Source organism: Aspergillus piperis, assembly GCF_003184755.1.
Source record: "Aspergillus piperis CBS 112811 unplaced genomic scaffold BO85scaffold_4, whole genome shotgun sequence".
Classification (NCBI taxonomy): Eukaryota; Fungi; Ascomycota; class Eurotiomycetes; order Eurotiales; family Aspergillaceae; genus Aspergillus; species Aspergillus piperis.
The window spans coordinates 890,499-903,703 of record NW_020291594.1 but is presented as its reverse complement, the minus strand read 5'-3'; the positions used below and the strand labels follow the sequence as shown (position 1 = coordinate 903,703).

General features: G+C 51.4%; 5 protein-coding genes across 5 annotated transcripts; 2 read left to right on the top strand and 3 right to left on the bottom strand.

Moving 5' to 3' along the window:
• Positions 1 to 51: 51 nt before the first annotated feature.
• On the bottom strand, positions 52 to 1,044 carry BO85DRAFT_446924 (oligoribonuclease). The gene has a single exon (XM_025659611.1). The coding sequence runs from the start codon at positions 813 to 815 to the stop codon at positions 297 to 299; it is 519 nt and encodes a 172-aa protein (XP_025518287.1). The 5' UTR covers positions 816 to 1,044; the 3' UTR covers positions 52 to 296.
• Positions 1,045 to 1,639: 595 nt separating this feature from the next.
• Positions 1,640 to 3,477, bottom strand: BO85DRAFT_366464 (uncharacterized protein; the record flags this gene model as incomplete). The annotated part of the gene is made up of 3 exons (XM_025655780.1): positions 1,640 to 2,011; positions 2,066 to 2,394; positions 2,448 to 3,477. 3 exons carry the CDS (start codon positions 3,475 to 3,477, stop codon positions 1,640 to 1,642), a joined length of 1,731 nt encoding a protein of 576 aa, XP_025518286.1.
• A 947-nt stretch (positions 3,478 to 4,424) lies between these two features.
• On the bottom strand, positions 4,425 to 7,124 carry BO85DRAFT_436025 (uncharacterized protein; the record flags this gene model as incomplete). The annotated part of the gene is made up of 8 exons (XM_025658558.1): positions 4,425 to 5,154; positions 5,220 to 5,227; positions 5,432 to 5,492; positions 5,607 to 6,321; positions 6,381 to 6,427; positions 6,501 to 6,665; positions 6,715 to 6,817; positions 6,878 to 7,124. 8 exons carry the CDS (start codon positions 7,122 to 7,124, stop codon positions 4,425 to 4,427), a joined length of 2,076 nt encoding a protein of 691 aa, XP_025518285.1.
• A 1,362-nt stretch (positions 7,125 to 8,486) lies between these two features.
• Positions 8,487 to 8,924, top strand: BO85DRAFT_446919 (uncharacterized protein). Its single transcript, XM_025659610.1, has 2 exons — positions 8,487 to 8,568; positions 8,634 to 8,924. The coding sequence occupies exons 1-2, from the start codon at positions 8,563 to 8,565 to the stop codon at positions 8,853 to 8,855; spliced, it is 228 nt and encodes a 75-aa protein (XP_025518284.1). The 5' UTR covers positions 8,487 to 8,562; the 3' UTR covers positions 8,856 to 8,924.
• Positions 8,925 to 10,053: 1,129 nt separating this feature from the next.
• On the top strand, positions 10,054 to 12,794 carry BO85DRAFT_517905 (galactose-proton symport; the record flags this gene model as incomplete). The annotated part of the gene is made up of 8 exons (XM_025664944.1): positions 10,054 to 10,544; positions 10,608 to 10,685; positions 10,748 to 11,011; positions 11,096 to 11,121; positions 11,181 to 11,271; positions 11,333 to 12,339; positions 12,390 to 12,504; positions 12,572 to 12,794. The coding sequence occupies exons 1-8, from the start codon at positions 10,489 to 10,491 to the stop codon at positions 12,792 to 12,794; spliced, it is 1,860 nt and encodes a 619-aa protein (XP_025518283.1). The 5' UTR covers positions 10,054 to 10,488.
• Between the last annotated feature and the right edge of the window lie 411 nt (positions 12,795 to 13,205).

The window sequence follows — 13,205 nt, the reverse complement described above, 5'->3', positions numbered from 1 at the left end:
CTTTGCGAGTCTTCGCCCAACGCCAGGACCCCACCAGGAGGGGCCCATGTCAGCATGATGACTTCAGGCCAGAGCTTCATTCGATCCCCCCATCGCGATACACTGTACACTACGACACTCGAGCTGCAGATGCCTGGAAAAAACCGGCCATTCTTGCTGCAATCCCGGATCCATTGGGCATCCATCCAGCTGTCTACATTGTAATTGGGGTCTACCCCTCTCTATGCTTTCGTGTACGTTGGGATCTTTTGTGGGAAGAGCTTCCCGGGTCCGTTCCCTCGCTCAGACATATTCGGCTACAATCCGAACAGTTGCCCCCGGTAGAATCGCATCTCCTCGATGCTTTCCAGAATATCGTCCCGGGCAAGATGGACCTCCTTCTTCCCTGGCACGGACTCTAGTAGCTCGTCTGAACCCCACCGTCGTACCATTTCCTTGAGTGCACTCACGTCCACGATCCGATAGTGTAGCCATTCTAGCACCGCCTGGTATGGTCCCTTAGCCAGAAACGCCTTGTCGGCGTGGACACTGTTCCCCGCCAGCAGTCCTCGCCGGGGCTGTGGCACGTATTTCTGGATATAGGCCAAAAGAGCCGTCGCAGCCTCCTCCGCGGTGGTGGTCGAGGCCTGCACGGCCGCCGTCAGCCCTGTGCGACCGTGGGTCTCGATGCACCATGCGTTCATGTTTTCTAGGACTGAGGTCGGGTGGTGGATGACGGTTTCGAAGCCCTGGGGTTCGAGGAGGTTGAGGTTGGCATCGGTGATGAAGCAGCAGATTTGGAGAATCTGGTCGGTGTCCGGGTCAAGGCCGGTCATCTACACGCCGATCGAAATGTTTGGAGTTCGTCAGTCGCGGCTGGTAGCTGGTAGAGGGGTAGAAGCACAGGAATGCCGCACCTCGCAATCAATCCACACCAGGGGATCGGAGGAACGTGTCAATGGCATGGCTCTTGGAAGCGGTAAGTAGAATACAGTATCTCCTGGGACTCCTTCAGACAATCAGCAAGAATTGGATGCAGGCGTTGGCATGAGGTGGTGTTGGTCTCAACATGAGGGAAGGAAAGATTTTTGGTCGGCGGGGAGCGGCTCTCCACTCGAAACGGACCACGGTAGGGAGCTCCCACAGCAGCGTCATCCACACTATGGCTGCCATTCAAGCGCCGGCTACAGCCTACGTCTCCTTCATTAGGCTTTACAGGTACGAACGGGATCCAAGAACGTAGCATAAATCGTTAAATGCAACTTGCGTGACTCATTGCGTCTATATCAATTACCTTCGCCTGTCCGCTGTTCTAGCTAGAGAATCAATTACCCAGCCGCCCACAGAACTGAGAGAGATGGATATGAAAGTAGAGGGTAAAAGTACTTAGTCATGATGTTTTCGTCAGAAATGGACCATATCCAAACAGTAGATGTCAGCTGTAGTTAGAATGGTAAATAAGAATTGAGAAAAGATCAAATCAGAGTGTAGATGGTGCTGCGGTCTGGCACAGCTGGCTAGCGCGCCGTCTCGCACCAATCCATCGTGGCGTCTGAGGTGAACAAGAAAAAAAAGAAAAAAAAGAGGAGGTTGCAAAAATTGTGGGTAGACATCTGTATCGCTGAATATGGGCATGGATGATGGGAGTTGAAGCAACCGGTTACAGTTCCTCATCTTCGGTCTCCTGGGGCTTTTGCGGGTGTGTCTCAAGGGAGTTGGTTGCCTTGGTACTGTCACCTGGGCCAACATTCGTAATCTCTTGGGAAAGTCCCGACTCCATTCGTCGGCGCATGGCGTCTTCATCAGAATGTGAGACGCTCGCCCGTTGCTTCTTCAATGGACTGCCGATGAATCCTCCGTTCAGCGTGTTAGCGGCTGGCTTGGGGGTTTCAGCGGCCGTAGCCGCAGCAACAGCGGGCGGAGTAGTGGACGGATCGTTGGTCGCAGGCGTGTCCCCGGCTGTATTGGGGCTCGCACTCTCGGCCGGAGGTGTATTCGTAGCTAACGAGGCAGACGAATGCTGACGTTTAAGCTGTGTACAACAATTAGCCGGTGGTAGAGACACTAGTATCAGTACTTGACGTACCTTTATTTTGCGTATACTTTCCGCGAGCTCCCCTTGCCGTCGGATATCGTCCGGAGACAAATGAAGATCATCTTCTTTGCCCTCCTCTTCATCTGCTTTACCGAGAATCGAATTGTCTTCATCGTCTTCACTGTCCATCTCGTCATCCTCACCAGACTTCTTGCCTTTCTTTCTTTCTGTGCTGTCGCGGAAGTTCACAAATCCGACCGTGCCGCCCGGTTTCAGGGGACCGAGATTGGCGAAGTCTGGCTGCAAGGACCGACGCTTTGCGGATCCGGGAGTTTCTTGCGCCTTGGGGTCTCTCAGAATTCCCATCTTTTGCAATTGACCTGTGTCCTAGTCAGTCGATAACTCTACTTTGAACCAGAGGGGATTAACTCACGCTCGCCACGGTACATGAATGTGAAGGTGGCGTAAGGTTTGTCGGACGGGTCGATGCCTGTCACGGTCTGCGTGCTAATCGTCTTGGGGTCGAGCGTCTTTGGCTTCGCAAAGCTCGTTGTGTGATCAATGTCCGCATCAGCTGCCCCTTTATGTCCATTCTCGCCCTGGGCTTCGTCATCATCGTCATGAGCATCGAACTGTGGTGAGTACTCTCCGCGCTTAATCTCCCCAGATGCCAGGACACGGAACAAAGCCACCTTGATCTGACCCGCAGACTCGGGGATCGGGTCATCGTCCGAATCGGAGAACGACATGTCGTCGTCCGAAACATCTTCTAGCGGGGACTTTGCATCGTTGCCATAGCGCATGACTCCTTTGCCCGACTTTGCGTCCATCTCCAGATCTCCAGTTGCTTCCCGCTTGATTCGGCGCTTCTCCATTTTTTGTCGTCGGCGCTCGATCTTGGCGGCAGCGTCTTTACCCTCCAAGTCCAAGCCGTTCAGCCATCTTTCTAGTCCGACTTCGCGGAAGAGAAACTCCCGTTCGGCGAGACCTCCGCCCTCTGATACCGGTACGCTGACCCATCGAGAGTTGACCCACGTTTCTTCACCCCTTCGCAGCAGTGTGGCCACTTCCTCCTTGGCCCGGCCATCAAAGTAGATGTAGGCGGCGACCGTTTCATTTGGCGAATTAGTCAATGCTTGGTACGGAGCAACCGTGCTGCTGTACTGGCCTCGCTCGCCGGTAGTCCCGGGTAGCCCACCAACTACCTTCGGCTTGGGTGCGGGGTTGTCGGGGGTCGGTTTCGGGGCGGAGTATGGGACGTCTTGGCCGGGGTTGAGAAGGGTGATGGAGATAGCGAACGTTGACTGCTCAGGGCGTCCAGATCCGGATTCAGGGATCTTGGGTGGTGGCACGGGGATGTAGCAAGCTATGCGAGACGCCCGGGACTGGCGTTGAATGGAGTATTCGGAGATAGGTCCGTCCGGAGTGTGTATACTCACGGCGAGACCCTTGAAACAGGGCATGGCGGGGCAGGGATGCGGTTCGCGGCGATGAAAGGTGTTGTGTGAGTAATTTCGAAGCTAGCGTTTCACCCAGCTGGAAGTGAAGGAACGGAGGGGCAAGAGAGGGAGGGCGAGAGTGCGTGGAATCGTCCCCAGGAGAGCTAGTTGTGGGTGGTGGAGGCGGTCAGGGTTCGTAGTGTGTTTGGCCTGCTACCGACAGCCCTCGTCGGGGGGTAGGATGACCGATTCACGGCCAAGGACGAGGCCTATGGGGCTTGTCAATTCCAAGAAAGCGATGTGTTCGCCGGAGTGAGTCAATCGACGGGTCCCTTCGTCTGCGCGAAACTCAGGTAGGTCCGCCAGTTGCGCAGAGTGAGAGGGAGGGGAAGCGTTGCTAGAGGGCGCCAACGATGAGCTAACAAACATGAAACATACCAGGCTAGGTTCAACAAAAAGGAAGTAAGGCAACAAGAAATAAGAGTGTTGATTGCTGCAGTAAGAGCAGTCAAGACAAGCTTTCGAGCCGATCAAGATACGAGGAGCAAGACTGGACTGAATCCGGGATGGAAGAAAGGGAGGGAAAGTCCGGAGTGATGTGGGAGGACGAGGGAGAAGTGGAGGTGACGATCGACGCCGGCTGGAACTCCGCCTGCTTCCCTGGATCGCTTCCGCTGCTCTGGTGTCGGGCGCCTTGTCCTCTTCCTTCCAGGGGCCTCACTCACGCAGCCCAAAATTCAATGTGTCTGCGAGTCATTGGTGAACTTTTGTTATTTGCTGAAGATCCCTTCTTACAGGGGTACTTCCTGGTCTTTCTCAAGGATGTCTCAGGGTTTTATACATCCTACCTCTACCTGCACTCCTAGCCTACAACTACTAACTTCCTTGTTTTGTTTTGGATCAGTGGACCAGTGTCTATTGGCGGTGCTCTTCACGCCCATTAGTACTCTATATATAAGCTAGATCCCGATTTACAATCCCCGTCTTCGCGCTTCCTCTCTCGCAACGGTGGCAAGTTCTGGGAAATCCCGATCGAGGCTGTCGAACAGCGCCTCCGCTTTCCGTCGCTTGCGCTCTTCAATCTGACCCTGCAACTGACTGATTTTCTCCTGAACCTTCGCATGTGAGTCCACCAGGGAAAGATCCAGAAGTTCATCGGCATATCGACGGAGCTCTTCCAATTTCCTTTCAAGAAAAGAGATACTGGCTTCATCTGTAGTGGCTGGAACACTCGGCTCATTGGCCGGCCGTCGGAATGCGCCATCTCCTGGCGTCAGGGAAAGTAGAGGAGATGCGTGCCTGAAGGGAGCCTGAAAGGAAGGCTCAGCTTCAGCAGGGCTATGTTCCTCAACGAGATCACTGATACGGAGCTGCCCTTTCGGGCCTATACTCCGTGAAGACATGACATAGGGACGAGCGCTTGAGTGTATAGTATCCTCTGTACTTTGCGACTGTACCATACCACGATTTGTGAAAGTACTATAGTCCTCCTGCTGTCGTGGTAGTTCCGCCTCTTCATCACTAACCTGGGTTCTCGGTCGTTTATGTGCCCGGGAAGGCACTTCAGGCGGGAGGGATGCGCTATGAGTAGCCATACTAGCTCTTTTGCCTCGTTTTTGGTCGAATACGTTGTCGGTGAACCCCATGATTCGACCGCGAGGATCAATCGACTTGATCCGAGACCGCACAGGCTTGTCTTTGCTAGAGTAAGGAAGAGGGAAGTGGCAGCATCGGCAATTGCAAAAATGGGAGCACTTTGGACATACCCATGGATCTGTGTTCCTCAGAAAGGGTATCAAATCCACGTCAAAGTGTCGATGGAGGCCCCGGAAGCAAAAGAATGCGGAGCATTGGGTACATGCCACCCCTTTCCAGGCAGGATGACTGTCACGGCACAAGTGACAGAGTCGCTCCTGATTTATTTAGTTCGTGCCCCTTCAATACCAAGCTAAACAGAGATACTGGGGTTATTCCGTACCATCATCGGTTGTTTCCGTGCATCTGCCGCGGCAGCAGCCAAGGCGCCCAGAGACTTTTGCCTGGAAAAGGTAGAATTAGAGGCACACTCTTGATCACATAAGACTCTTGAAACGGGACTAAAGTATAGGTTGTGAGGGAGATAGAGCCCGTATGCTTGAAGGGAAAGGTCATACTTTGGATGTTTGATTCGGGAGAGTAATCGACCACGCAGTCTGTTCCGAGTCGACTGAATAACCTCCATGCAGTAGGCGCGCGGAATGAGTTCGGCCCATGTATAGTCAGCAACGTGTTTGCAGCTGCGTCCAGAGATAAAGCACGTCAGACATAAGTCAAAGTCGCCGCACTGCTCGCAGTGCAGATGCCGATTCCATATTGTCAAGCCGCAGAAATTACATTCTACCACGGCCCCCTGGGTATCCACGGTCTTCATTGGAGGGACCGAGTCAGTCTCAATAGCTTCATCATCCAGCAATTTTAGAAAGACGTCCAGGAGAAGAGCTTCGTCCTCAGTTCCTAGAGAACCTCGGATTAAGGCATGTAACGGGATTAGAGGGACTCGGCCAGTGTCTGCATGGCAGTATCGCTGGTAGAATGGCTGGATGTAGTCGAAGAAAGAGACAAGCGAAGAGCTATGCATAACATTCCAGACTACCTTAGTAACCATCGGACTGATATTCCAAATTTGATGGGCAGTAGCTGAAGGAAATATTACCAAGTCTCCAGGTTGCTGATGGGTAATGTATATAGGAAAATTGGCGGACTTGAGCTGGGTAGTAGAAACGTCGGTCCAATCGGTATGGGGAGACTTTCCCAATCTCTCCATATATGTATCGTATACGGCCTGTGAGTGTTTATCGGTGCCAAAGCAGATGGACCCAGGGCCAGCACCTAACCCGATCATCAGAACGTTTGTCGAGAACGTCAAATATGTCTCGTCATGCGTTTACCTTCTGATTCAACTAATAGATTCAGCGCAACTGTTCCGCTAAAACATCTGTGAAATCCTGAACTACCCCATTATAACATGGTTAGTGGACATAGGCGTCTGGAAGGCAGCAGAGACTCACGAAGATTTCCGAGTCCCAACATACGCCATCAGCACCTCCGGCGCTATCTCCTTTGGCAACGTCCGGAATAAGTCAAGAGACCCAAGATGTCTCATAGCTGAAGGAAGAAATGCATCTAATGCCTTGATCCATTCCTGTGGGCACTGGAGGTCTTTTGCGTACAAACTGGCTTGCCTATCAGTTTACGCTCGGAACAGTAATCATATTAACGTACAACTCTCGGACATTGCCGGTACGAGCATATTCTGTCTGCGAAAGGAGATCCTGGAGCCGCATTTTCGCATCTCGCCCGGTGTGGCAGTTTCTTACCGGTATCGCTGTCCATGCGTAAAGATGTCAACGGCTACACTTTTCAGGCTGTTATGTCGTGGGCATACCTGCTGAGGAAGAGAGGCTGCCTAGTCTCTCATTGTTCAGAACCGACCTGTCCCATTCTTTCAGTCGAGAGAAGCCACGTATAACAAATGGCTTCCCATCGCGGAGTTTTGTCTCCACCCATTTTGTGGTTTCGTCTTCTGACAGATGAGTGATGTCCTGAACAGAATACTCGGAAAACGGGATGAACGGCTCTCCAGCGCGCAAGAGGTCCTGCACAGACGGGGGCGCCTGTTGTAAAAAGTCCATATCATATCAATCTTAAAAGAAACATTGTCACACCGTTAAGACATGAATAAGGGTATTCCCAAGGCATTGGCCTTCGACAGAAGATTGATATCACACATCGGTCGGCCATCTCGGAACCGGGGCTCTGATTGCTACTCACACGTGACTTCTGATTCCCCGCATATGTGATCTAACCATTTACGGTAATCTGTGAGGTTCACTCCTTAGCAGGTCCACGGCGATGAAAGTAAAGAAATCCTTTAATTTTGTCTAACAAAAATGAAAGAAAAAGCCTGAAGTATGGCCATGAATAGCAAGTTATCAGCGTAAGGGAAAGTACGTATTAGCCTGCGCACTCTTGATCACTGTCACAGCAGTCTTAGTTCCGAGGTCCAGACTCGACGCAGCGCCCTCAACTGGTGCTTATATCCTGATGGGGGGTTACATTGTTTTTCGACACCGTAGTGCAATATAAAAGATGGTCCGATATGATGAGAACCAGCGGGGTTCAATGTAGTACTAACGTCATGGCAGACCGCTACTACTAGGGTCAACAGCCGCCCGCCAGTTTGTCTCGCTCTGCAATGATATAGACATAGCCCTCAGAGTTGGAGACGCAGAACTTATTAGCGTAACGGCGAATATATTGGTTAGAGTAAGCAGGAAACCCTACCTCAGCTACAGTTTGGGATCTTAAATTCGGGAATCGTAGGAATTGACGTCGCATGGTCCCTTCCGAGGAAAGCTGCGCAGACCCTGGTCGAGGCTACAGCAGCTTAATACCGAAATTGACTAGTCGAGTCGTCTGAAGTGCGTGATTTGGGATCAGATCCCGACTCAGCTTTTCGCTGTGCGCTACCCATTACTTGGCTTGAACCTTCAATATTATGGCATGATTTCCATTTAATCAGACAGGCTGGGGTCTCCTTTCAAGTATCCGACGCATGCGCTCCTGGAATCCCACCTCCGCCATCACTTATAGCTCGACCTACATCAAGAATATCGATATCCGGGTAAGGCGAAAGCGGAAGCTACCTGGAGGGAGGCCCAGACGCCAGCCCCCGACTTCCAGGCTGTTGCCCGGGCCGTGTCGTATTGAGCGGGTCATCCAAGGCAGGTGGCCAGGACAGGCGGCTGGGAAGACAGGTAAAGTCTGGATCCAGCATGGCAAAAGGATGCGCGGGCCAGCTTATTGGAGGGTCGTTGGGTGCCGTCCTCGAGCCTAACTAAGCCTAATCCAGGCTTTGTCCAGTCAAACCTCCGGCCGAGACCCCTTCATCCCTTTCATCCCCACATGGTGCTGTAACCCCAGATCCATCGAACCCTCGACCCGCCTTGTCAACGAGCGGGTTTGGTCACCTGTTGAGAACAACACAGGAAGTCGGGGTATAGCTTGGCAGTAATATTTGCCCTCACAGGCAGTAGCCAATCCAACTATAATCGATGACAAGTTTGGACTATGGACGTTAGCATCATTTCGGATTCTGAGTGGCAAAAGAAACTCGCTGACTGGGCTCGACTTCTTTCAAGATGACCCTCGCTCCGCCCCTGACCCAAGATTACTCCGTCCGGTTACACCTGCTGATCGAATCGGCTAGTTGCGTGGCTTACCGTCTTTGTAAATCAACCAAGGGCCAGGGTGTTTTCGAAAAGAAAATGTTATACACTCTGGTGAAAAAATTGGGCCGCTGTTGCTTTTCCCCATTTATCTCGATAAACTCTCACCTCCACGTGAGCATGACGCAAGGGTGAATGGAGTGTGGGCAAAAAATCTCCGTGAATATGGAATAAGTACGTAAACAGTGCTCCTATAGAAATGGCAGGCTGGTCCTGTGAGAACAGACTGGCTCAGACAGCGACTAAATTGCTCATGTTACCTGCCTTGTGTGGTTCCACTTGTCGAGTCCTCTAAAACCAAGGGCACCAGTGTCCAATCGCTTCTCAATTAACTCTAAACCCAGGAAATAATTGAGCAGTAGTGGCAGTCCGTTCCCTTCCCCGGCTGCAGGTGGCCAATAAATGCGCCCACCAATCTGCATTGGGCTCAACATTTGCCAGCCGGCATCGCTCTAATTGTCAACACTTGGCTCCCGAACTCCACGGTGGCGTTGACGGCGTTACAATGCGATGCATACACTAGCCAAGTGGAACCATAAGGGTGCAAACGAGAAGAAACTAGGAAAAAGTAAAGAGGCAGGCCTAATTACAAGGGGCAAGATTGCCACGTACGGGTGCGTCTGGTCCATAACCATCTAAATTCCATTCATACGATAAGGTTTTCTGGACAGTTGAAAGAATTGGTCGTCGTCAGGGATAATGGAAGCTCCAAAGAACATCATCTGATGCAACTAGCATTGCATTAGCTTTCTTTGAACATTTGCATGCGGATCAATGTTCTCAGCCATAGTTTGTACATATGCTATTCTTCCCCACCGGTCAGTGCTTACAAGGTGACAATGAAGACCAGTGTACCTATGCTGAAGTCAGCAGACTCAGACTAGCCCACCTCCACAAACATGCATTTCCTCATCGGTTGGAGGGGTGCAAAATCCAATTCCGTGCAAGCCCTCACTATCAGTCTATCTGGCCATCTGTCACCTGCCTGTACCATGGTTGCCTCAATTTCTTGGAAAGTCCTCTTTGGCAAAGGTTACCTTCTCCCGGAATGAATGTCCGGAGTAGTCTAAATTGTGGTAATTCCAAATGTCAGACGAACAGGAGCCTGTTAGATCTGACTATGATGAGAATACTTGTGTCCGCAGTGCCCTGTTACCATACACTGGGTATTTGTGCGCGGAAGTGAGGAAACAGCTACATTATCAAGGAGATGTAGTTCCAGTTAGCTTCAGATAGAATGGCCATGTGCCAGTTCCAATGAGTTTGTTGAAAGAAAGGTGCTTATGCTCTCAGATAATACAAGTCCTATCAATTACATCTGTTCCCATGTTTGATTGGATTGCCACTAGATCTTCTACCCCGGGTTCAGGACCCCCGCGGGGAAGAATGGAGGCATCACAGTACCGCACAATACTTCCATCTTGGTAAGAGCCTCCTGCAGCCGGAGGGTGAAGTGAATGCAACCGGACCTCGCCTCTTTGTTCAGGGCTCAACCCGACTATTCCCAACAGTGCGCTCTTAATTCACTTCCCCTCGCACCTGCTTACTTCAAGTCTTTTAATTCCCTCCGCCTTCCTAACTTCATCTCCATCTCACCCCGCATCTGTTGTGCATTCTTTCTCATCCCCGTACTTCCCCACGCCGCGGCTTCGACGCGCCCTGTTCCCTTTATCACTCCCACTATTGCGGCTAGTGATTGTCTGTACTCTAACTTGTGCAAGCACTCGATCCACACGCGCTTTTTTTCATCCTAAGCCAGGTAAAAACCATGGCAAAGGAGGAGGTGACCCCGATTCAGGCGGTTGACTCTGCTGTTGACCCCTAGTATGTGTCTTTCATGTTTACCTTTTCTTTCTTCGTCATGTATACTCACTTTCTTTGCGTTAGCGGCAGTCACAATGAGCCCGATGTTACTGAGAAGGGCACTACGGAGCACATTAATCTGAACAAGAATACTTCTGCCAAGTAAGTTACTTGATCTGGTCTTGGTGTCTCTGTCGTGTACCCAATAACCAATTCCATGATAGAATCAAGAATCCCCTGGCAGATCTGAGCCCAGCTCAAGTGGTCCAAGATGTCGAGGACTTTGCCACTGAATATCAGCTGACTGATATTCTCCCCTTGCTCAAAAAGGGAGCCCTTGTGGCACGCGATCCCGAAGACTTTCAGTCAGTGCCCGATATGACTAGTGATGAGATCACTGCCATTCGTGATGAGAAAGATCATAAGTGGCGTCAGCCTAAGGCTCTCTACTTCACCATCATTCTCTGCTCCGTCGGAGCTGCTGTCCAGTGAGTATCAAGCCCGAGACTCTCGCTTCCTTTCAGTACAACTTGAATGGTGATTTTGAGCTGTTTTGCTGATATTCCCGCCAGGGGTTGGGATCAAACCGGAAGTAATGGTAAGTTTGCCCTGAAACTTGAATATAGCAGTCCTCGCTAAGCTAAATCTATCATCTAGGCGCCAACCTCTCGTTCCCTGTTGCGCTTGGAATCCCTGAGGATGGTCCAAACGCGTCGAGAAACCAGTGGCTTGTCGGTGTCGTCAATGCGTGCGCAGCCCTTGTCCCCGTATCTTGTGAAGATCACCTTGAGACTAATGTTCTTGGATAGGGCTCCATACATGTCTAGCGCTGTCATCGGATGCTGGCTATCCGACCCACTGAACAAATATCTGGGTCGCCGTGGCGCTATTTTCATGTCTGCCATCTTCTGCCTTCTTGCTCCTATTGGATCGGCCGTCAGTCAGACCTGGCCTCAGCTGTTCGTGACTCGTCTGCTGCTGGGCTTGGGAATGGGCTTGAAGGCGTCTACAATCCCAATGTTCTGTGCAGAAAATACCCCGGCTTCTGTTCGTGGAGGTCTCGTTATGTGCTGGCAGTTGTGGACCGCCTTTGGTATCTTCCTGGGAACTTCCGCGAACCTTGCTGTCAAAGACACTGGGGATATCTCCTGGAGACTTCAGCTCGGTTCTGCCTTTATTCCAGCGCTTCCTCTGCTGATTGGTGTCTTCATGTGTCCGGAGTCGCCTCGCTGGTACATCAAGAAGGAAAAGATGCGTAACGCTTACCAGTCTTTGTGCCGCTTGCGCAACACCCAGCTGCAGGCCGCGCGTGATCTTTACTACATCTACGCACAGATCAAGGTCGAGCAGGATATTGCTGGAGTGAGCAACTATGCCACCCGATTTGTCGAGTTGTTTACCATTCCCCGTATCCGCCGTGCAACCCTTGCTTCCTTCGTCGTGATGATTGCGCAGCAGATGTGTGGAATCAATATCGTTGCCTTTTATTCCTCGACTGTCTTCCAGCAGGCAGGAGCCAACGTTACCGAAGCACTGTTTGCCTCCTGGGGTTTCGGGCTTGTAAACTTTATCTTTGCATTCCCGGCGGTGTTCACCATTGACACTTATGGCCGTCGCGCTCTGCTCTTGTTCACGTTCCCCCAGATGGCTTGGACTCTGCTGGCCGCAGGCTTCTGTTTCTACATCCCCAAGGAGCAGACGGCGCATCTGGCATGCATCGCTCTCTTTGTCTTCATGTTCGCGGCTTTCTACTCTCCCGGCGAGGGACCAGTCCCGTTCACTTACTCCGCAGAAGTCTTCCCTCTGTCTCATCGTGGTAAGTGTGAATACCCGGTACTCAAGTCATAACTAGGCTAACGAAAGCAGAGGTCGGAATGGCTTGGGCTGTGGCAGTTTGTCTCGGCTGGGCTGCGGTACTTTCAATCACCTTCCCCCGAATGTTGGCCGTTATGACTCCAACTGGTGCCTTTGGCTTCTACGCGTGAGTCCTGACATTATCTGATTATGCCCACCTCGGTCTTTTTTGCAGCCACTCTAACCGTTTTCAGGGCGCTGAACGTGACTGCCTTTGTTATGATCTTCCTGTGGGTCCCTGAGACTAAGCAGCGTACTTTGGAAGAACTTGACTACATCTTCGGAGTCCCGACTCGGATGCATATGCGTTACCAGATGTTTCAGGTGCTTCCCTGGTGGATCAACCGCTACATCTTCCGGCGCAACGTCCACTTGGAGCCCTTGTACAAGCTTGACCACCTTGCCACCAGTGGCTAAGTGGGATGCATCTGTCTGTGAGCACTCCAGGTTTCATGTGCGTGTACAATGAAACCGTTGCTTTCGACGCGGAGTACGGATGGGTATGTTTTTCCGCGAAGTTTTCGGCGTTTGGTGCGATTTTCCGCGCTCTAATTACGGGGTAGAATATGAGTGCAGGATACAATGAAATTGAGGGTGTTTGCAAGGATCTTCACTGAGTGAAAGATCATGTATTACTCTAATGAATGATAATTTATGATTAGTGCTTCGGTGTTCACTACATACGTAGGACTGATTCCTCCGCGAAGTGAGTAATCCATGCAGAGGGGTTCTGTCGATACTTCTGGCTGGAAAAATTGCAGCAGTATGTAAATAAAAACTGGTAGCAGAAGAGTGGAGGAAATTATGGGAGAAGAGGAGGGAAAGAGG

What these genes read in the sequence shown, in the direction of transcription:
- BO85DRAFT_446924 (XM_025659611.1), bottom strand. Translation starts at nt 815, where the DNA reads ATGACCGGCCTTGACCCGGACACCGACCAGATTCTCCAAATCTGCTGC.